General features: G+C 39.8%; 2 protein-coding genes across 4 annotated transcripts in view; one reads left to right on the forward strand and one right to left on the reverse strand.

Annotated features, from left to right (window-relative positions):
• Positions 1-84: 84 nt before the first annotated feature.
• KCNG4 (potassium voltage-gated channel modifier subfamily G member 4) lies at positions 85-20,126 on the reverse strand. Of its 3 annotated transcripts, XM_083794878.1 has the most exons (4): positions 17,784-20,126; positions 17,035-17,165; positions 16,110-16,909; positions 85-1,755 (listed from the first exon to the last, which is right to left on the reverse strand). In XM_083794878.1, exons 3-4 carry the CDS (start codon positions 16,857-16,859, stop codon positions 970-972), a joined length of 1,536 nt encoding a protein of 511 aa, XP_083651004.1. In that variant the 5' UTR covers positions 16,860-16,909; positions 17,035-17,165; positions 17,784-20,126; the 3' UTR covers positions 85-969. The 3 variants fall into 3 exon arrangements, with proteins under 3 accessions (XP_083651004.1, XP_083651003.1, XP_083651002.1); XM_083794877.1 differs by lacking the exon at positions 17,035-17,165; XM_083794876.1 differs by lacking the exon at positions 17,784-20,126 and having other exon boundaries at positions 17,035-17,286.
• WFDC1 (WAP four-disulfide core domain 1) overlaps positions 12,205-21,672 on the forward strand; it is an 82,043-nt gene continuing 72,575 nt past the window's right edge. The window contains exon 1 of the mRNA XM_083794879.1: positions 12,205-13,237. Within this exon, the coding sequence (XP_083651005.1) occupies positions 13,112-13,237 (126 nt within the window). The 5' untranslated portion in view covers positions 12,205-13,111. The remainder of the gene's footprint in view (positions 13,238-21,672) is intronic.

Raw genomic sequence — 21,672 nt, forward strand, 5'->3', positions numbered from 1 at the left:
GCATTAGCAAATCACTCCCACTGCCTCCGGCAATCATTCCTCTCATTTTTGCTCTTTATACATTTGAATACTTCTGAGCTGTCATTTTATTTTCGATAACTTTTTATTTTTTTCTTCTAGAGAAGCCAACACCATTCAATTATAAAACAAACAAACAAAAAACCACCACCAGCAACAAAAAAACACAAGCTCAATTGTATGTTCAATAAGTTTGGGTTTTATTCCCCCCCCTTTTTTTTTCATTTTTGTAAATATATGAAAAAAGTTTGAAAACTTCTGTCTAGTATGAAATGTTTATAGTTTCAGACTGCAACTGTATTTCAAGCAAATTCTCTTGCAAACACTATGTGTCTTACAACAGCAGTGCAATTCATTGTTTAGAAATTGATCTTCTGATTACAGGCGAGCTTTGAAAGCTTTCACATATAGTGCTTTTATTATAAGCTTATTAATAGCTTTAGATACAGAGCTCAGATTTATATTGAGGCGTCTTCTGTATGCCTGGCTAATGAGCATTGTATAAATAACACTGGTGCATAGCCCTGAAAAAATCCTTTCTAATGCTTGGCTCAAGGTGTTAATTGCAAAGAACATTGGAAATTCAAAGGCAAATAAAATAACAAGTGTTATTTGTGCCAACAGAAGCTGTTTTGTTTACTATTCATTCAATATTAGTTTTTCAGCAAGATACATAACTGGCAGAGACAAAGTTGAATCTTATCGTTAGTCCTAGTGAAGAATGTATATTTATTTATTACCGAATAAACTCCGACTTTTGCCATTCTCAAAACCTCTGCCTTCATAATGATGTGTTGGAGCCAGCTGCGTTGGCTTGTACTGCTTTGTTATACCTATCCTGACAGAGAAAAATAGCGCTGCAACCCAATTTTCTTGCTTTGCTTTATGTATTATGTTGACATACATATGTATATTTCTATTCCTGTTCTTGGGAATGTTTTACAGCAAGGCTTAGTTCCCCGTGTAAATGTATTTGATCGGTGATGCTGGCTCCTCCAGGATCAAGCTGTCTGTGTCATTGAAGGTGTCACTTTCGCCAGAATGATTGGCATTTTTTACTCTGTTTACCCGAGACTGCAGTCGTTCATGTTCCTTCCTCAGCTCTGAGTAGGAATGGGAAAAAGTGTGGAATATTGATGTTGCGGGAAAAGACATGATGAGAATCCCACTGAGGATGCTGCTCAGAGCTACCATCTGGCCCGGGACGCTCCGTGGTACCATATCTCCGTACCCCACAGTGGTCATTGAAATGATGGCCCACCAGTAAGAGGCAGGTATGCTTGTGAATTCAAGCACCTTGCCCGATTCGTTCTCGGCAAGATAGACCAAAGGAGAGAACAGAGTGACAGCCACGCATAAGAAGAGTAAAAGCAGGCCAAATTCTCGTGTGCACTTCCGAACTGTGAGGCCCAAAGTCTGCAAGCCCAAGGAGTGCCGGGCAAGGCGCATTACATACAAGATCCTCAAGGCACGTAAAACCCGTAGCACCAAACCAACCTTCTCCAAATATGTGTTGCTGCTTGGCCTGTCGTCCGCCTCGTTTGAGTCATCCTCTGCCAAGATGAGGGAGACATAATAGGGTGAAATAGCCAAGAAGTCAATTATATTCAGGGGCCCTTTGAAGAATTGACACTTGCTCCTTGCTTGAATGAATCGGAGGCAGAACTCCAGGGAAAACCAAGCCACACAGATGGTCTCTATGACGAAGATGTAATAGCACTTCTGGGAACACTCACCCTGACACAAAACGAAAACAGAATTAAATAAAAGAACAGTCTGCAAACCAGCATCCAAAAATATTAAAGAAGCAGCCATGCGTACCTTCTTGAGTCACTAACATCAGAAATAATAAAAATCCCAGCTAGCAGGTTGTATGGTAGCTGTCTTTCAACGGTGAATAGGAGGTAATAAGCACATGAAATATTTAGATGAACAGATATACTGCCTGCTTATTTTATTATTTTGCTTCTTCCAGTCCAAATGCATGAAACTCTTTTCTGAATATGAGAAAAACTCAACTCCCTCTGAGCATACAGCCTCTAAGTTCCAACCTGCAGCTCTCAATTTAATTTAAATTTGACTGGTTCATTAACCTGTACAAAATATAGTGTCTCTTCAAAAGAAAGATTAACGTTCAAAAGTCTCTGCAAACTTCTGGTGCTGTTCAATGCATGGTGCTTTCGCAAAAGTTGCGTACTCTGGTGCAATTAAAAGTGGTTCAGAGAGATTCAGTAAGTCATCTGGATCCTTGGCTCAGTTATCCATATGCAAATCATGTTTCTTTCTATATTTACAAATGTTTTATAACTACAACTGAAAGGAAAATAAATATCCTCCTGTAGGCAGAACTTGCCTTGAAGAATCCTTTCCCAGTATTAAGACTCCATGCTATGAGCAGTGCTTTCCTTGGTTTTGTTATCAAAGGAATTGCTTTAGTTTGCTACCTCAGATTCACATTTATTTTATTTTTTATTCTGTTTTCCTGAGCTTAAATGAATTTTTTTGGCCTATTGCAGTGAAGTGAGGAGGAAAATGTAAACTAACTCCTGATTATTTGGGTAAATTAGAGAATACAGAAACTGTTCCTTATATGCTATTACCCATTCTCAGCCACGTTTCACAAGCAATATTGATGAAAAACACCATGGGAAACACATACCCCTATTACTAATTAAATTTGCTCACAGTGTTCAGTTACACTCTGCATCAAATATGATGTGATGTTTTTTTGAGAGTGCCCTTTTTGATAGAATTACAGCTATTCTTGAGACGTAACATTTTGTTGTTGTTCAGGCAATGAATGTGCAAAAGCCAATATATAAATAAACCTATATAAAAAATATAGACCTATATAAAAATAGCCTGTAGTTCTGTCATCATTATCACATGTTATGATCCTTGGCTATCTGAGACTCCCCAGGTAAAATCATAATATATCTTGTATTTATTTATTTATTTTTTTTAACACAGTGTGTCAGAACAATTCTTCTCTTTGGGGAGTTAGCACTCTGGGGATTTTTTCTCTTTATGCACAGTGGACAAAGGAGATCATAATTTCTCTCAAAATAGACATCTCAAAAGGTAACAAAGACTTGCTTCGGCTAGAGTTATGTGTAGATGATGAGGTTATAGCCCTATCTGAAGTCATTGCAGTGACAGTATCTAGAGTGCATTGATGTTTGCAGAGTTGCTGACTTGGCTTGATAAGAGTGCTTGTGATCAGCAATTGTGTTATGCAGTGTTCACTTTTTTTCTGTTGTAAATTATTTGTACAGCACAGCATGGACTCTTCACAGACCTGCCTGTGGTCACTCCAGTGATGTGGCCTGTGAATTATTCATTGGTCCCATCAAGATTTATTTTATTTTTTGTTGACTGGGCTGAATTTCCACTACATCTGCTATTTATCTACTTTTATACATTTACAGGTGATGCTGCTCTCAAATCAATGTGTAGTTTTCACTATTCCTTCATTGGAAAATACAAGAAAAAAAATTGTTTGCTGGGAATTTTAACTGTTAAGATCTAGGATGTCTTTTGAACAGAGTACGTAAGTTAAGGAGTAGTGTGGGAAGAACTGATTGGGAGTTTTTATCTTCTCTCCAACCTCGGTTGCCTCAGTAATCCCCATGGGAAGTTATTTGTGCTTAGAGAAAGCAATTTGTGCAGGCAGCTTCCCAAATGCATATTTCATTTTTCAGAAGAGCATTCTTCAAGCCAAACTTTTCAAGAACATAACTGTGCATTTTATTTTTCCTTTGTGCAGAACTGTGGATATAAAGGATGGTGAGTTCTCCCCTGTTAGCACACTTTGTCTTTTTTATATACTTTGCAAAAGACACTTCAGAAATGTGTGTATATGATTCAAACCAGCCCCTTTTGCTTCTACTTCTGCTGAAATCAAGAGAGTTACAGTATCGCAGTCTCTGACACTGATTAATGCAGTGTATTCTGTGCTTGGTTTCTTTTCTTTTTTTTTTTCTTTTTTTTTTTTGAGAGAGATGGATGGAAAAAGGATGTGTTTGCCTCAAACATGCCTATGCGGGATGAAAGCATGCAGCAAAACCATCCTTGTTTATCTTGGAGGGAACTGATTTATCCATGCAGTACTGTAGTTCTGCATGGAGGTGACTAGGTTGTCATTTGAAGTCATTTTGAAGATTCTTGATCATTTTGAATATTCCATTCAAAACAGCGAATATTGTAGTAAGAGGGGAAAAGAGGAAACAACAAATACCAAGGCCAATTTCTGTTTCTCTTAGTATTTTTGATGATTTCAGACCTTGTAGTGCTTTATGTTCCACCTACAGCTGTTGTCCAAAGAGCAGGCAAAATAGCACACTGACTTCAAATACCATGTACTTCCCAAAATACAGACACCCCTATGTCAATGGTAGATTTCAGATTTGCTATTGCCACCAACCTCCTGTCAGATGTTAGTTACTTTCAGTGAACTGTCCAATTATAAGCCAAATATTCTGATCAATGAGAGGTGTTTTGCAAAAACGGCCAATAAAGGAGTTTCTGTGGAAAAACAGCTTCTATATATTTTCTCTTTCGGAACAAAGCAAAAACATTTGGGAAATTCTAGTGATCAAAGACTGCCAAAGCAAAACAAAAAACTCCCTCTCTTGCCCTCAATATTAACTAGAGCAGAATTCTAAGCTTTTATTTTTATATCTTTGAGTCAAATTTATCACTGACTTTTTTCTCCTCCTGACTGCATTTTTATACCCATAGTATCATGGTGTAGTAGAACTTATAAAAGCACCAGACCAATGCAGCACTGATCACGAACATGGAGGGAATATGAGGTTTTATTTATAACTGACCACAAAAAGTTTTGGGTGGGATTTTTCCATAAAACCCTCTGAGATGTTTTACACTATCATGGCATCAATCAGTACTCATCCTGTCATTGACTCTGATGGGAGAACAATTAGAACAAAGCTAGCAGTGAGTGAGCATCTAACACTTTATACTTCCTGCAGATTTACTTCTGAGTAGTGTAAGAATTTATCAGGATTTATGGAACTTGTCTCTAGCTGAATTCTACAACGTATGGTGTGAATGTAATAAAAAGAGTGCCTGGTATTGATCTCATGTATGAAAAGAACATTTGGTTCAGCGACAAAGGACACAATGATTTGTATATAAAAAATTATATACTGAGCCTAATGGTTTGAAATATTGTATGATTTCTTAAATTTATACACCACCTCAAAGAAGTAAAGTGGCTGTTTCAAATTTCTCTGCCGCCAGAGATAATAAGCAATTCATACTTCTTTTTCATTACTTCCTTCTGCTGTATAAGGTAATGGCTCATTTTCTGGGTTCTGTTATGTATTGGAATGTTTATAGCGTTACAGTAAAAAAAATCTCATTTTTGGATACTTTTATTAACTTCTCTTTTGATATGAAAACGATAGGCTCGTAATAAAAAGTAAGAATGGCCACAGTGAGTCCAGTTAGCCCAGTGCCCTATTCTACCAGCCTGAGAAGGCACGGGTGCCCAAGACAAGTCTCCTGGCTTCTGTTTTCTACTGCAGAGCTTCCTACGCTGGAGGTGGTGTTTGTGTTTCTCATCTATAAAGCTGGGCCATTCTTTTTGTCTGCTGCCTACTGCATGCAAACTTGCTTCTTTCTTTGCTTTGAACTAAGTTCCTGTTGGTTCCATCTGATGCCCCTAAGCTCTCATACTGGGAAGGACTCTAAATAGTCAATGGACGTTTCCTCATTTCCTGCTATTTACAATTTTGTAGACTTCTATCGCAGTCCAGGTCGTAGCTTGTTCCTGTCCTCAGGAATTCTGCCTGTCTTAGTGAAGCCATTCCATCCCTTTTGCCTTTCTCTGGCCCTTTTCTTTTGTGAGATGCAAGGGACTGGGACTGCAGTTTTAAAGCCTGGGTGAACCATGGGTTCATCTAGTCAAGTCTATATCCTGTTTATAATCAATAATTCTATATATTTTGCTTTCTTAATCTACTCTCCTTACAAAAGTTTAAGCAAATTGGATCTACACAGGGACTGTGCTTAGAATGTAGTATTACTATTAGGGAAAAATGTTTGAATTCCCGGGAGCTTTGCTGTAACTTTCTTGCAGTACATTTTTTGAAAGGATCTGAGGTTCAGGAATTCAGCACCTCTGATGCCAGCACTGGCCAGAGTGATGTGTTGCATCTAAATCGCAGGCCTTAATTGCACAAGTGAGTTTAGAGAAGTGAAATTTATTCCCTAACAGTGAATTCAAGCTAAATGAACTTGAGATATGTGCCGCTCATAAGATAGGATAAATAAGATAAATTTCCTGGCCAAGTGCTCTCTTAGTTTACCAGGAAACATTAATTAAAGCATAATGACATCTAGGTTAATAAACAAAACCAGATCTTAGAATTATGCTGTACTATCCTATCTTACAACAGATATAAATCTCATCTAGTGAAAATAATATCTGTACATGCATCAATAGTTGTAGCAATGCCCAGGGAGACTGAATCAGAATCTCCCTTGCAGAATATATATCTCATCTGTCCACCTTGGTTTTCATATGCAATGTACTTGTTTACATTTTCTAGACAAGGAGAAAAAATGTTATTATAAACTCATTTATAGATAACTGGATAAGAGCACCAAGGAGCTGTTCTCATGTCCTCAGGATCTTCTTTGCACTGGCTATTTGTGACCCACTTGGTTGCACTCTGAGGCATTTTATAATTAAAATATGCTAGGGAAAAGCTGTTCTGAATCATTGCCTGACCTGATGATTAGTTTTCTGCTGCTGAAGATTTACCCCAGTATTTCTGAAGTGAATATTTACCCTTTAGAAAGACAAGTAATATTATTTATGGATCTGAGCTGATAAAAGTCTTTAAACCCAGTTAGAAATCATGCTTGAATCACTACATGCAAGCATTGTTATTTGCAGGGTACATTTATGGAAACCAGCTGGCTCATCGACATGAAACAAATAAGTGTTGGACAGAAAGGATCTGAAACATCTTCCCAGCTAGATCCACCCTAGACGCAGTAGTGATTGCTTCTGAGTAAAGGCTGTTTTGGTGCTCAGTCACCCAGAAAGACACTAAACAAACACAGAACGAAGCAGAGAAGGAACTCAATAAAGCAATACGCTTGACTCTTCTTGGTTCAGCCTCCTCTTGGAGCTTTAAACAGTGACAGACAGGACCTGGACCTGCTTAGTACTCTGCAGTTGAGGGACAAGCTGCCAGAACGCCATCTTTCACACCAGAAATGCCTGGCAGCGGGGTTGGTGCAAGGTCACAGTCCACATCTGCTAAACTTACCCTGGCACGTCCCAATTTATTTCGGCACGTTCAGATACAGCCAGTTACTGCTCAGACCCTTCTCCCTGGTCCACACGCTATATTGTGGACAGAGGCCAGCGGCCACTGGAATGGCAGCAGATGGGATCAGTCTGTACTGAGGCTACCGACCTGCCCACTGCCTGTTTGCTCAGGCTGACTGCTGCCCACCGCCAGGCAGAGAGGCTTATTGCAGCCAGGTGCTCCTGCAGGCTGGCCTTTTGGCCCCCACAGAAAATAAATAAATAAATAAATAAAATAAAAAATAAAGAAAACCATTCAGCTGTGTATGTATCCTCTCTAAGCCCAAGGTTGACTTATTTCCTGGGCAAGGTGCTGTTTTCCAGCCTTCTGCACTTCTCAAGGTTATACGTGGGCACTGCATCGTGGGCTGTAGCTTGTCCCCAGAGAATTCCCTCTGTGGACAAAAATGCAGGGTAATGTACCTTCAGTTCTTCTCTCTCACACAGTGGGTCTACAGAGTGAGTCTACAAGTCTGGAAAGTCATTAAGGTGAAGTGGAACCAGACCAAAAACTTTGCATAGATTTTTGTATAACCAAGATACCAAACCACCTCCCAGGTATTCTTATCCCTCTCTGTGTCACAAAATGAACAGACGCAGGAGAGAAATCTCTTTTGGCCGTAAAATGACAATTCAGTTAGTAAGTCTTGTACCAGTCTGTGTTCCCTGCCTACCTGGAGCTGTGGGATCCAGCTGCAGGGCTGGAGGTACTGCTGAATCACTGCGACTGCATTGCTGCAATTATTTGAATAATGAAACCATGCTCTGCTGAATCAAATGATGGCCAGGGAGAACTTGAAAACCCCGTGTTATGGATCACTTCAAAACTTGGATTTATGGTTACAGAGCCATGCAATAAAATCAAAAGGTTTACTGCCTGCTGAGAGAGAACTGTAACCTGATTTACAGAATGATGAGCTGGTTAAAGGAGTGCTGTGTATTCTGATCACAGAACGATTTTCCACTCGTTTTGCTTTACGGGAAAGAAACCTGGACTTATGAAAACAATTGCTCTAACTAGTAAATTTGAGGAAACTAAACTAATAGTGGGATTATATTAATGTGGGCATTACAAAGAACATAGAGAAGGGGAAATTTTTATCTCTGTATCCAACACAGATCATCCCCTCTGGGGAGGAAATGTAACTGAAATAAAATACTTCGATTAACTCTTAAGCTTGGGTCCTTATTCTGCAAACACTGTGAGAATCAATCTGAAGAATTTCAATTTGATCTAAGCCAATTGGTGACCCCAGAACATTTGTATTCGGAGAGAGATGTGGAGGTTTATCTTTTTCTTTATTTTTCCAGTAAGAAATTTAGCAGACTTCGTTTTGTAACTGTGAGAAACAATATACTCAAAATGACAGGTATTTATCTGGGACTTAGAAGAAAGACTTTCAATTTCCAGTTTTACTTCTGATCAAATCTTTTGCACTATTACCGTTTCTTCTCTGCTCCATTCCTCCTGCATCGTAAGCTCTTTGCAGCAGAGGTACCTGTTATTGTACCTGTGTACTGCAGGGCGTACCGCAGGGCCCCACATATGGCTGAATCTGTTTCAAGGGAAAATACTGGTGCTGACAGGAGGAGCTGACACTGTGGGAGTAAGCACAGCATATGCAGTTCGTAGCTCTGAAGCTGCAGTGAAATTAGCAATTAGATCTGCTCGTGCATCTTCAGAACTAAAATACCAGATTCTGATTTTGGCTGTAGCAGTAAGCTGAAGAGTCCTCAGAGGTTTCTGTCATATTCAAGGAGGAATTTCTACAGCACAGAGAAATTCGGGTGGTTATTTTTAATGCTTGATGCCTTACTTCTATGAATTTGGAGGATGCATTGATTCCAAATAGCATTTTCCAAAGATAGAGTGCCTTCTCCATGGGAGGAAATACCAATCTTCCAAAGAAAGCATTTATTAGGTAATGATCTGTGCTGAACCCCCTGAGAGGACTCAAGTGAGGAAAGTGAACAGGGTTTTTCCTACTGTGGCTATTGCAAACTTTGAAAGCGTAGAAAGGAGAAGAAAGCATGATTCCCAGGGAGGAGCACATGTGCCGGCACACTGAGTTGCAGTTGATTGCCCGCCTGTTGCAGAGCAGCTAGAGCAGCTGGGGGTCCCCCCAGGATAGCGTGCAGAGCCGGGAGACTTGGTGCTGTTGGGATACAGCCAAAGCTGGATGAACATAAGGCAAACTAATAATGTCCATTTGTGTCTTCTGAACACTGGACCTTGTGCTGGCAGAGGCAGCTTCTGAAAACCATGCAGAATCCATTTAGTCACTGAAATGGAGTGTCCAGAGCTTCTAAAGAAAATTGCTCTCTGTGGCAGTGGACGTGAGCTGAGACAGGGATGTTCAGCAGGATCTATCCCCCTGGTGCCCCTCTCTGGTTATGTAGAGCAGGGCTTAAGTAGTGTAGACTTCACCAATGTTGTTGTATATATTATATTTAATGCTGAAGTATGCAATGCTCTTTGTGGATGCTTGGAAAATAATCACTAATAGTGTGCAACTGTTAAATGAGTGTCTTAACATAATGATCCAATTCCAAAATCTAAACTTTTGACATTACTGTATGGATATGTAAGCTGCAAAAACAGGTATGTCCCGTAATGCAATAATATGTATATATCAAAGTACTTCAATATTCATTTTTTTTCCACAGCTTATGTTTATATCTTTATTCAATTGTTATTTAACTATACAACCTGTGCTAAGTGCACCTAGTAGATGTGTTTTTGGTGCCTCAGTGAAACACTTTTTCATATCTTCAAATGTTGGAATATTTTAATTTGTGATTAAAATGGTTAGAAGAAACCAGAACTGTACTGAATGACTAGATAATTTAGGCAAGTGAGTGTCCACAATATGTGTTCTGATAAAAAGCCAGAAAAATTCTTGGACGGATGCAATAAATCTAAAGCGTGTCCAGCTTTATTTTGTTCCAAGTAATTTTAAGTCATATGTATATACCAATATATTTGTAAATAGGCATGTACACGTGTCTTTTTGGTCTTACGCTTTTAAATGAGCATTCAAAGTCTTTCTGAAAGTCAGAATTTCATTAATCTCTTTGCAGTAGAACAAGTAATTCTGGGCCATAGTTTGTGTGATATATACCTTGTATTAGAAGATAAATTTGAACATAGATTTACTGTCAAATACCTCTGCTGGTCAAATATAGTCCGAATAGGGCTTCACTTCATTAATAGTACTCTTAACTACTCATTGAAAAAAAGGTATTATTCAGCAAGAATCATTTTGCCCTGGATATTCAGCTAGAAAATTCTTTTTTTGATCAGTGTTTAGACCCTGTTATTTAAAAGCTATAAAGTCAGTAGCCAAGGGTATCCGTCAAAATTCAGCTGTCATATCCTGTTTAACAAAGGTGATTGCTTCTACCAGTTGGCCAAATTACACTCTGATGGAGAGCCTTATCTTTGCAGACTGCAAGCAGTAGGACTGGGTTTGCACACCTCTCAGTGACACTCTCTATATGGGTTATTATCTTCTCCACTCATCCCCAAGCCCTTCAAGTTTTCTTTCAATAAGTGCACTAGCGAGATTTAATGTTATCTGCAGGTTATGGGCAGGGTTGGAGTATAATGTTATAATGTCTTCACAATGGATTTAATAGCTTGAATGCTGAGGATATATCTCCTGCACACATATCTTCACATACTGAACTGGTTAACTGCAAGTCAATGTGACGTTTTTTAATTACCCCATTTAGCTGCGGCAATAGTAACCCTGGTGAAACAAATGTCTTGTCTGATTTTCTTTCTCTTCACAGGAAGACCAATAAATTGCTTTTCCTCCTATAAACCTCTGTAATGCCACTTTTAAAGAAAATGTGTTTCTGGGCAGTTTCCTCTAGGTTACAAGCGAAATAGGCCATTTTCAGAGTGATACGGACAGCAGCAGCAACATCAAGCATCAAAAAAACCTGAGTCAGGGCCTCCAGAATAGTTGCCCAGAGAAGCTGTGGGTGCCCCATCCCTGGCAGTGCCCAAGGCCGGGCTGGATGGGGCTGGGGTCAGCCTGGGCTGCTGGGAGGGGTTCCTGTCCATGGCAGGGAGGTGGAATTAAATGGGCTTTAAGATCCCTTCCAACCCAAACCATTCTGGGATTCATTCTATGATTCTAATAATGATGTAGAATGAAAAAAAATACATATATGTATTTAGAAATGGTCCTGTTTATTATGTATCTCTATGTTGTTGTTTTTTTCTGCCTTTGTTCATGTTTTCTGGATTCTCAATATAACCAGTGACCAAAAATGTAGTCTTTTAAAATGAGTTAGATTTCCATGTAATCAAATGACCCCATGAACTGAAGCTTCAGCAAATGAATATACTAAGTTTCAAGATAAACTCATTAGGCCTGACAATACTGGTTGCTTTGTATGTTGGTTCTCTTTCATTAGCTTATATACAATACCTGAAGCAATTACAGGCCTATCAAGATCATTTAAGAGCAAACATAAAAATGAGTAGTAACAAGGTCGGACCACTCACTTATCACTGGAGAACAGAGCGAGAACAGAGAATAGATGTTTCCTTCTCTCTTAACTGAGATGTCATATAAGTGTAATTTTTTGGAGACTTCTGCATCAGGAGAAAAAGACGTCATTGCCACCAGCGCTGAGGGAAACGGAATGGAAATATCTGGGGTTTCCTTTTCTTCTTTTTTTTTTTTTTTTTTTTTTCCCTGACCCTAATTTGCTTGCCTTTCCTGAAGAAAAGTCCTTGCTGTACCTTTTCTGCTGAGTCATTTCTCCAGAGGATGCCAATTTTAGGGACTCAATAAAAGAAATCTCTTCCAAAAAAAAAAATAAATCCCAGGAGTGCTTCAAAGTAGACAATCTTACTGTCCAAGCCCTTCTGCAGTGTTTTTGTTCCATATTTCACAGGTGTAAAGATGTTTTTTTCCCTTTGGATTAGATGTGCTGAGCAGTGCCTATTTCGGTTACACCCCCTGGATGCTGATAGTGACTCTTATGTGGGACTGAGACTGCTGGGGGGACTTTGATGGGACTTTTGCCTGGACCCTACTGAACTCAACTTAATTCCTTTGTTTGAGGAAAATGTAGATTTTGTTGCCTCAGCTTTCTTATCCTAAATAGGATTCAGCTTTGTAGTTCTCTCAGGCTTACAGCTGCTACCTGTTTGGATCAATAATAAACAGAGTTCCTTGCTGCCAAATATGCTTTCTTTTCTACCTGTACATACACGTGTGCCTTGATTACCACATTTTGGTGATGCTGTATTTGCTTCCTTACTGAAGACAGTTTGCTCTCCATAAGGAATAGCTGCAAATATCCTAGATAAAGCTGTATGGATATTGTATGTGAAATTTTAGTTGTTTTATGCAGATAACCTAAACTGTTGTCTTTCCGTAGTACTGTGTGTGATAGATTCATTTATACACCTGTTTCATGGTCAGGCTCAAACTTGAGATCACTAGAGCCGCACAAATTTACCTCTCTAGAGTTTTCCCAAACTTTTGACCTCCTCTGCTTGGGGCTGTTTTCCTTCGCGTGACGTACTTGCGTGACATATAGTTACAGAACTGTTTGCTCATATATCTCTGGTTCTATTTCTTCTTTCTAACTAGGAAGCTCCTAAATGTCATCTGAAATATTCTCGGGGATGTGCGTGGTGTCAATTTTAGTAACTTGCTCTATATTTTTGCTTCGGCTGGATGTCTATCTTTAGGCCAGCCCCCCTTCCCCGTTCCACTGCCCATGCGGACGGCTCCTTCCCTCCCCTCGGGTTGCCAGGGTGACTGGGCTGCCCTGGTGCGGATGCTCCTGCCTTGGCTCCTCGCCATCCCTTTCCCAGAGACCGTACTTTTCACTTTCCCTCGGGTGGTGAGGACTCCTCTTTGCTCTTCTGCCTGCCCGGGCAGCTTTTCTTCCTCCTAAGCCAGTCCTGGCTTAGCAGCTGCTAAAAGAACAAGTGATTTTGTGATTTCGTGTGCCTGCAGGGTGGGATCAGCCAAGCCTCTGAGTGAAATGGAAGTCACTTTGTATTATTTTTTTTCCTTTATTTATTTTTTTTAAACCTGATTCTTCTCCTTGAGCTGGAACCCAGCCATTTCTCCCTCTCTTAGTGTGGCAGTGATGATGTGAAAAAGGAGCCTACAGTGATACATACTCGCCAGAGGTAAAGCCTTTTTTATTTGTATTTCAGAATGGATAAATTCCATTTCCAGTGTTAAAGACATTGGAATATGGATTCTTAAAATACCTTCAGCACGTTTATGCATAGAGGTTTAGTCAGGCTTTACCTCAGAAATGAATAAATCTCAGGATGGGGCATCTTTAGGGTCAGGTGTGGAACTGCAGGCTGTGCAGAAACTTGATTGAAGGAGTTTGGCTGGTTTTTGTCTCTGGGCAAAAGGATGTCAGGTGATCTTTTCAGCCCCCAGTGCCAAAATTTCAGGTGTTGCATGCCTGTACCAGGTTGCTGGTAAATGTGGCCTCATCCTGTGAGTCGTTTTCAGAGGCCAGCCAGTGAACAATCTGAGCACCAAATCTCAGCGCAGAGTTGCAGTTTCCCTGGGTGTGACTCGGTCACAACCAAGTAGTATTTTTAATCAGTCAAGCTCTGTGAGTTATTTGTTTAGATGTAGCTGATATGCTCTTTAGAAACCCCATTAATAAAATCTTAGGTGTTGCAGGCTGAGAATTTAGAGATGGAAAATATCTGACATGTCAAATTCTGTGCTTTTCCATAAGGTGTGAGTATTCTATCCCACATTTTCCACTATATTTTCACTGGCATAATTTTAAACGGTTCAAATAGCAGGACTTTCAATATTCTGTTCTGTGTTTCTGGGACACAGTGACAAGGTGCACCAGCCTGGTGTTGTAAATGTAAATTATGTGATGTTTGGACAGATCTGTTCCTTTGCCCAAGTTCATCCTTCAACCTTTCCCCTGCACATTAAGCATCCCTGCTTTTGAGTTTGTTTCAGTCCAGTCTGCTTGTTCTTAAAGTATATTTATGCAAATCTCTAAGAAGTAGTGTTATCAGTGTTTTATAGAAAGTCTAGGTATAGTAGCTACACTTCAGCTAGCAGATATACCTGTAAACCTAAACATCCTTCCCTTTCTAAAATGCGGTTAATTATTTTCAGAAATGCATAACATATTTCACCTAGCTGAGATCTGAATATTATGTGCTCTTTTTCTTTTTTCCATGAAAAGTATTTACAAAAGATTTTTCTGCACTGCTTGGAAAATAAAAATCAAATGCATCAGACTGCTTCCATTAACAAAGTTAGTGAGAAGCACTTCCTAGAGCAGAGTTTGTAATGTTTTTGCATCTAACTCTAAGAATGATGTTCTATATTTAAAATGTTTTCTCAGAAGAAGCATTGGAACTGGGTAACATTTTTTTCTGCCAAAAGTAATAGCTGTGGAAGGCTGCAAGAGCACCAGACTTATCACTGAAAGGTAGTAGTTTTCCTATGCAAATATAAGTTAATATTTAAGGAGTTAAATAGAACAGGGAATTTCAGCCTTCTGTACAGTCCTTAGCGTTATTGAAAGACATCAAATATCACAACATATCTTCACCATGACTATGCTGTTTTGAATTACTATTTGGGAAATAAAATATATATGTATTGTTGTGTACACCATGCTGTGCTACAAATGTAAAAAAGTCTTTATTCATTAATATACAATACTTTGGGGAGTGTCTTATCTTAGTGGGGTAAGGAGTTCATTTAATCTGATTTTGCTCACCACTTTTGGAAGGACAGTTTGCAAATGAAGTGAAGGATTCATTAAACAGACTAGTCAAGGTTATTTGATAAGTTTGAACATTGCTACATCTGAAATAACTTTTGATTTTTACTTTCCTCCATTTTATTATTAGAATAACAAATCTGTATAATGCTGAAATACAGAAATGTTATAGAAAAGATCATTCATGTATGATACAGACATGACTTATTTGCTCTGAATTACTGTGGATGATTTACTCGAAAAGGCTTTGTATGTGGTTAGCAGTTCAGTTAGTATTTGGCATTACTCCTACAATACATATATATATATATGGGGGCAAATATAAAGTTCTATAAGCATGGAATCATGATTTTTGGAGGCCCAGCATTAAGTATCTGTTTCTGTGAAAATTATTCATGTATTTCTTATCTCTTTAATCTTTATGCAACTATTGAAATGTAACATTGTTGTGGGAAGAAAATAATGAATATTTCTTCCTCTTGAAATATTTGCCTTAGTTAACAAAAAGGAAGACAGCTGGCTGTTTTTAAAAGTAAAGCTGTCATAGGAAAACATTTCTTTTGCTGATGTGTCCAAACAAGAGATTGCTTATAACTGAGAGTAAAACATGTTGAAAACTCCACAATGTGACTTTGAGTCTCAGTGTAACAAGTTTATAACTTACACTAGCAAATGCTCTTTAAGAAGGAAAACTAATGCCGTATTATAAAGCTGCAATATCTGTTCTGTCCAGAAACACTTTCCTATATTTTAGCTCACAGTTAGTGAAGTACTTTGTTAACATTATTCTTGAATGTCATTTTGAAACTGATTTTTAGCTACTATTGTGTTTTCTGTTGCAGACCATTTCATTACCAGGGCAGTTTTGAACCTCATTGCTATGGATTTTCTGTATCTGTTTCATCTTTTTAATGATGTATACCTAGCAAAGCAAACAAATTTCTTTTAATTCTATATTTAGATCAGTTATAAAGGACTTACTTACCCTGTCTTCTTCAGCTCTTAAATCTGGCATTGTACTAACACAAAGGCTTATAGCTGTGGTGGCCACAAAGAGGATGGAGAGACAAGCAAAGACTTTGCCTGGGAGCCCTGACTGGGGATTTTCTACCATATCTCTGAGTCTGTTCATAAACTGTCCGAATTTTGTTTTCTCATCCAAGACACATGCAGCTTCTTTGCTCCTCCGGAGCTCCTCTTCTTTCCGTACCTCGGCCAACTCCTGCAGTTTTTGAAATAGTTTTCGAAAGCAGCAGTTCTCCAGGTTGGTTTCCTCGATCCCCCAGTATCTCAGCTCCTCCTGAAAAGACAAGGCACACGTGTCTCTTAAGAGCATCAGCTTCCCTGCTGCTAGAAAGCTGACAATCATCCCAAAAGCATTGGGGTTCCTGTCAAAGAAGAATTCGTGCGTGTCTTCATCGTAATCGTCACACAGCTGAATAATTTCTTCATAGCTGCTGCAAAGCTTAAGTTTGCTCAGTCTGGTCAGGGGAAATTCATCTAAAGTACTCCAAGGTAGCAGGTACTTGATGCCTCCAACATTTATCATGATCTCTGTCTTTAGATCGACTGCAGAGACTTGATCGGGGTGGTAAATCCTCCTGGCTCTTTGGTAATGAACCCCTTTGACAGAAGGAGTTTCAACGGAGACAGGAAAGAAATGGCTCAAGGAATTACAAGAAGCATAGCTAATGTTACTATAGTCTTGGTCACTGCCTCCGGAGAGAATAGGCATCTCTAAGAGTTCTCACTGGGACATCCGAAATGGCATCAGACCAGGATTATCTGTCAGCCAAAAGACAGGTGAAGAAGGAGAAAACATAGCAGAAGTTATTGCAAGAGAAAGGGTGCTTCAGGCTACTTTCCTAAACCACAAAATTAGCGAGTGCGTGTGTGTGAGTAAAAGTCACCTCTGTGCTTCTTCCTGAAATCTGCAGCCCGTGAATGCGATTTGCTTGGCAGCCTCATTGGTTGTCTGGCAACACGCAGACACGGAGGAGAGCTAAAGCCTCATTCATAATTATCGCAAAGGGTCGGATGCCTGCAAATCCAAACGTGAACAGATCGGTCCCTTCTCCCAGCACATCGCGGTCATTGCTAGATCGCTGCCTTTTCTGGTGGGTGGCACATGGCTCTCGTGCTCCTATAAACCCTTAAATACACACTAACTCAACTAAGCTGCTTAATAGTTATTAGAGTGGTCAATTACCTGCCGTCAGCTGGATGCGAAGTTCTTAATTGCTTTAACTTGAATGCTCAGATTGTAATTCCTCTTCCTTTCACTACTCGCCTGTTTTGCCTGCCTCTCCGGGGCACTGTGAGCATTAACTAGTAGATGTTTGTAAAATGCTTTAAGAGTAGATTGCTGTTTAAATGACAAGTGTTCTTATCCACCCAGTCAATGCAAATTACTGGCAAAATACAGGGGACGTTTGCCCACCCTATAGAAAACTTTGTTACATGGACAGAAAGCAAAGTATTCTGTCAGCACAGAGGGAGAAAAACAACTGAAATACACATTACCAACCTCCCCCCCCACTTCATCCTTTCAGGAACAAATCCCTGGTTTTGTTCATAATCTCTGAAGATTCACAGGCAGTTATTACCCCAAGTCAGCAAACTACAAAAACCCCAAGGAAACTTCCCCAAAGTTACTCACCACCGCGCCACGGGCTGCTGCCCGGTGCCTGCCTTCGCCGCAGGTGAAGTATACATGCCGTAAACTGATCGGCTGAGTTACAATCCAGCAGAAAGACCTGGGGATATTTTATGGTATTGATTACATAAAAAAAAATCACTGTAGCACTCTGGAGATCAAAGTCTCTTTTTCTCTGCTTCTTCCCTGGAAGGGGAAAATATTTGTATGTGTTGGTATAATGTGTGTTGTACTAATAGATCCTTTGCAAAGGAGACGGCGTCCTAAGTGGCAGCTCCTCTCCTGGACTCGTGGGGCTTCCTGGTGAAATATGCTGAGTGAGAGCTGCAGGATCCTGCCCTCTCCCTGTCTCTCCACTGTTTCCCTTGGGACTGTCAGTGTGGTCCTGGAAGAGGAGGGGAGAGGGAAGGGGGAAGGGCTTAGAAATAATCTCTCCAGCATCCCTCCGTCTATTCAGCAGGCAGCAGGCAGCAACTGAGTAAGAACACGGAGACAGTCTCCGACTAATCAGGTTTAGCAATAAGTAAATTCTGGTGAACCTGCTTAATAAAACAATTTTAATCCTTATTAACTCCTGCCATTGTTGTAGTCATCCCACAATTGCTTGCTCTGGCGGCTCCAGTCGGATTCCTCCGGAGCAGTTTCGGTGTCCTGCATCCCTCTTGAAACTGAGATTTGCTCTTAAATATCCCTAGAGGGAAGTTTGTTGGGTCCATGGCTGCTGAGTCTCAGCATTTCTTCTGCTACTAAGAAAGTGTTTTCCTCCCCAAAAAAGAAAGGGTCTCTGGCTTGCAGAGAATGGGTGCCGATCATTCTTTTGCAGCTCTGCGGTGCTTTTCCAACAGCCAGGAACTTTCTCCTCTCTCCTGTACAGACGATGGGAAATCACACATGACTGTCTTCTCCCTTTCTCATACATGGCTGTGGGGGGTCTGAACATGCTGTAACGTTTTTAGGTTCTGTACTGCCGGTAGGTCCTGGGCTGCCTCAGCCTAAAATTGGGATGACATGGATTTGACCTGTATTCTGCTTGCTTGGTCTCAGTCAGCAGGTTCAAAAGGCCTATGATCAGATCTTAATGACAAGTGCCCTCAGTAGCATTCCTAAATTCAGTAAGAAATGCCTTAGTTTATACCTAGTGCAGCTGAAACCCCTAAACCCAAATCCTATTTCTACAGGGGTGTGTGCATCTATAGGATTTTCATGTCCCACTGTGCATATGAAGGAGAAGTGGCTGTGTTTGGCTCACAAAGCTGTGTTTGTGCCATTTGCACAGTGGGTACAAGGTGCAGGTGGTGCCCTTTGCTTGCGCTGAGCTGTTTGCCCTTGTGATGTGTGTGGGACTTGTGCACGGCTGAACTGAGGCACCTCGGAAGCAAATCCTGCAGCTGTTTATCAGTGCTGAGTGATGCTGTGGCGCAGCCTAGGACGGGAAACCTTTGCTAATTGGACCTTTTGGCACATCTCTCTTGGCCCACGTGGTGCCCAGAAGATTAACTTCTTATCAGGCTTCACCACTGGGGTTTACACTCGGGCCCTAATTATGCCATTTACCGAGAAAGACCAGATAGATGCCTGAAGGCAACTGAGTTCTGGGAGCACAGCTCAAAATCAGTTAAATCCTACCACCTTTGTGCAAGGCGCAGTTTGCTCTGCCTATCAGTCTTTCTTATGGATTATTTTTGCAAGGAAAAAGCAAACCAATTCTAATTAACTTTGGATGGATTGTTTCACAAAAGGATAAAACCAATTATCATTTCCCTCTCACCTTGTGAAGCCCTTGTGTGGTTTTGCTAAAGGTTATGTTTCTGAAACTGGCTGACAAGAAGGTGAATAAATCCAAATCAATGAGTAAATCTTGTACATAATTCAGTAATTTGAGTGTTATACTTATTTAACAGGAAATACATAATTTTTAATGTTTAAAACTTCACCTCCAATACTGGGCACCCTAATATTTGTTTTACTGGGACTTGCAGCTGTGTCTGTAGCTAGATCAGGACCTCATTGCCAACTAGAACCATATCAGTATCTGTCAGTCAGTCCTTAAGAGCCATCTGTCTTCATAAATGAGACAAAAATGAAAGAAATATTTTTATCTTAGTTTTATTAGCAGGAAACGAAGACACCGAAAAGGGAAATGCTTTATTTGGTGTCTGAGGAAGCCAAGCCCTGAACCCATCTCTGAAGTTCTTAAATATATAACTTACTCCTTGACCCGTCCTTCTTCTCTGGCCAGTCTCTGCCTCCTGCTCTCCCGGATCCTGCTACTATATTTATAGGAGATCTTCCTTAATACTTCAGCTTCTAAAACTGTTAATGCCAAGACCATAAAATTGAAGTCTCTCCCCAGGTGAGAAATCATATTTCTGGCTCAATTCAAACCTCTACTGACTTGCTTTTACATTTATTTTTTCTTTTTCATAACTACGTCTGTAGTTTTCCTGTTAAATTCCCCTTGGATTTGCCTTATTCAGTATGAGCTTTATAATCTTTATTCTCTTTTTCTGTTTGTTATTCCCCTTGCAGTTTCTGGAATTGCTCTCTCCTTGCTCCTTAGCCATCTGGTCATATCAACTTCTTTTACATGCCCTTTATGCCTTAAATGCAGTTTCTATACGCTTTATTTATATGTTAACATGAAGGACATTCCTGTCTCCTCCGTTGTTTCCCCTTATTGTTTTTGCCATTCTACTGTAGTGTCTTAGACCAGAAAAAGCCTAGCCCTATGTAAACCAAGGTTAAAGCCTCTGTCTTGGCTGTATGGTATTTGATAGAATTCAAATTTTAAAATGCACAATGGAGATCTACTAGGCTGGCTTGAAACCATGTGGGTATGATGGTGCGGCTATCGTCATGTCCCTGTGAAACGCAGAGGAGAATCTCATAAAGATGTCCACTGCAGTGAACAGATTTTTCCCATATAGTAGGATAATGAAGTTATTTATGGCATTAGCATTTAGGTATTGATAATGGTTAATTGCTGTAGAAAATGGGAAAGACAGTGAAAGTCACTGGCTCTAATACCTTACTTACCTGCAATTTTATCTCCTGTATCTCCTACTTTTTTTTTTTTTCTATAATTTTGCCAGAATCCTGGATCAAGCAGCAGATATATACAGAATCTAGATATACAGAAGCAACATATTTTTTTCACTAAGCACATAATGAAACTCGAGTTTATTGGCACAGAATATTGTGGTGTCCAAAAGTGTAAAGAATTCAGAAAAGGACTGAACAAATTCAAGCAAGGAAGGTCCACCACGTAGATTCAACTTCTGGCATGGAAAATCTGTGAAAAATTGCTGGGCAGCAGGAAGGCATTTTAGTGGAAATACCACAATGGTCACTCTGCTTTTTTCTAGATTTCTGATGATGTACATGGGGGCTGCACAGACCCTGGTGTGACCCTGTGGAGAAGTCTTTATGCTAAGAAACCAGAGGAGGGTGGCCTAGGCTCTTCTAGGTTGGTTATGCTTTTCTGGGTTGATCATGCACTAGTTAGTTACCTGACAGTATTTCTCTGTCAGAACAGCAAAAAAAGAGCTGAAGATAAAACTCTGATTATATATGTATGTATATGTATTTTATATATATATATTCAAGATTAATTATGTCTGTTTATAATGGGCAATCTCACAAAGGAGTAGACTGTACGCTTGGAAATTGTACGTGCTTTCAGGTCTTCCAGTCATTCTGCAGGGAGCAGGCAAATAATTTAATAAAGGCAGTGTGTTGTCAATCTTCCTTTCTTCCCAACCAGGCATTTTGTAATACTTAAATATAACACAAAGATAATTACTTTCCCTGACATCTATACCAGAAGATGCATTTCAGGCTTTTAAAGTCAGAAAACAAAAGTGTAAATCAAAATAATTATTTAAGGAAATAT

Source organism: Anser anser (assembly GCF_964211835.1).
Source record: "Anser anser genome assembly, chromosome: 11".
NCBI lineage: Eukaryota > Metazoa > Chordata > Aves > Anseriformes > Anatidae > Anser > Anser anser.

What these genes read in the sequence shown, in the direction of transcription:
- KCNG4 (XM_083794877.1), bottom strand. Translation starts at nt 16,859, where the DNA reads ATGCCTATTCTCTCCGGAGGCAGTGACCAAGACTATAGTAACATTAGC. An exon ending in TAAGAGCTGAAGAAGACAGG is followed by an intron (nt 1,756 to 16,109) that starts GTAAGTAAGTCC and finishes GTTTTGTGTCAG; the next exon opens with GGTGAGTGTTCCCAGAAGTG.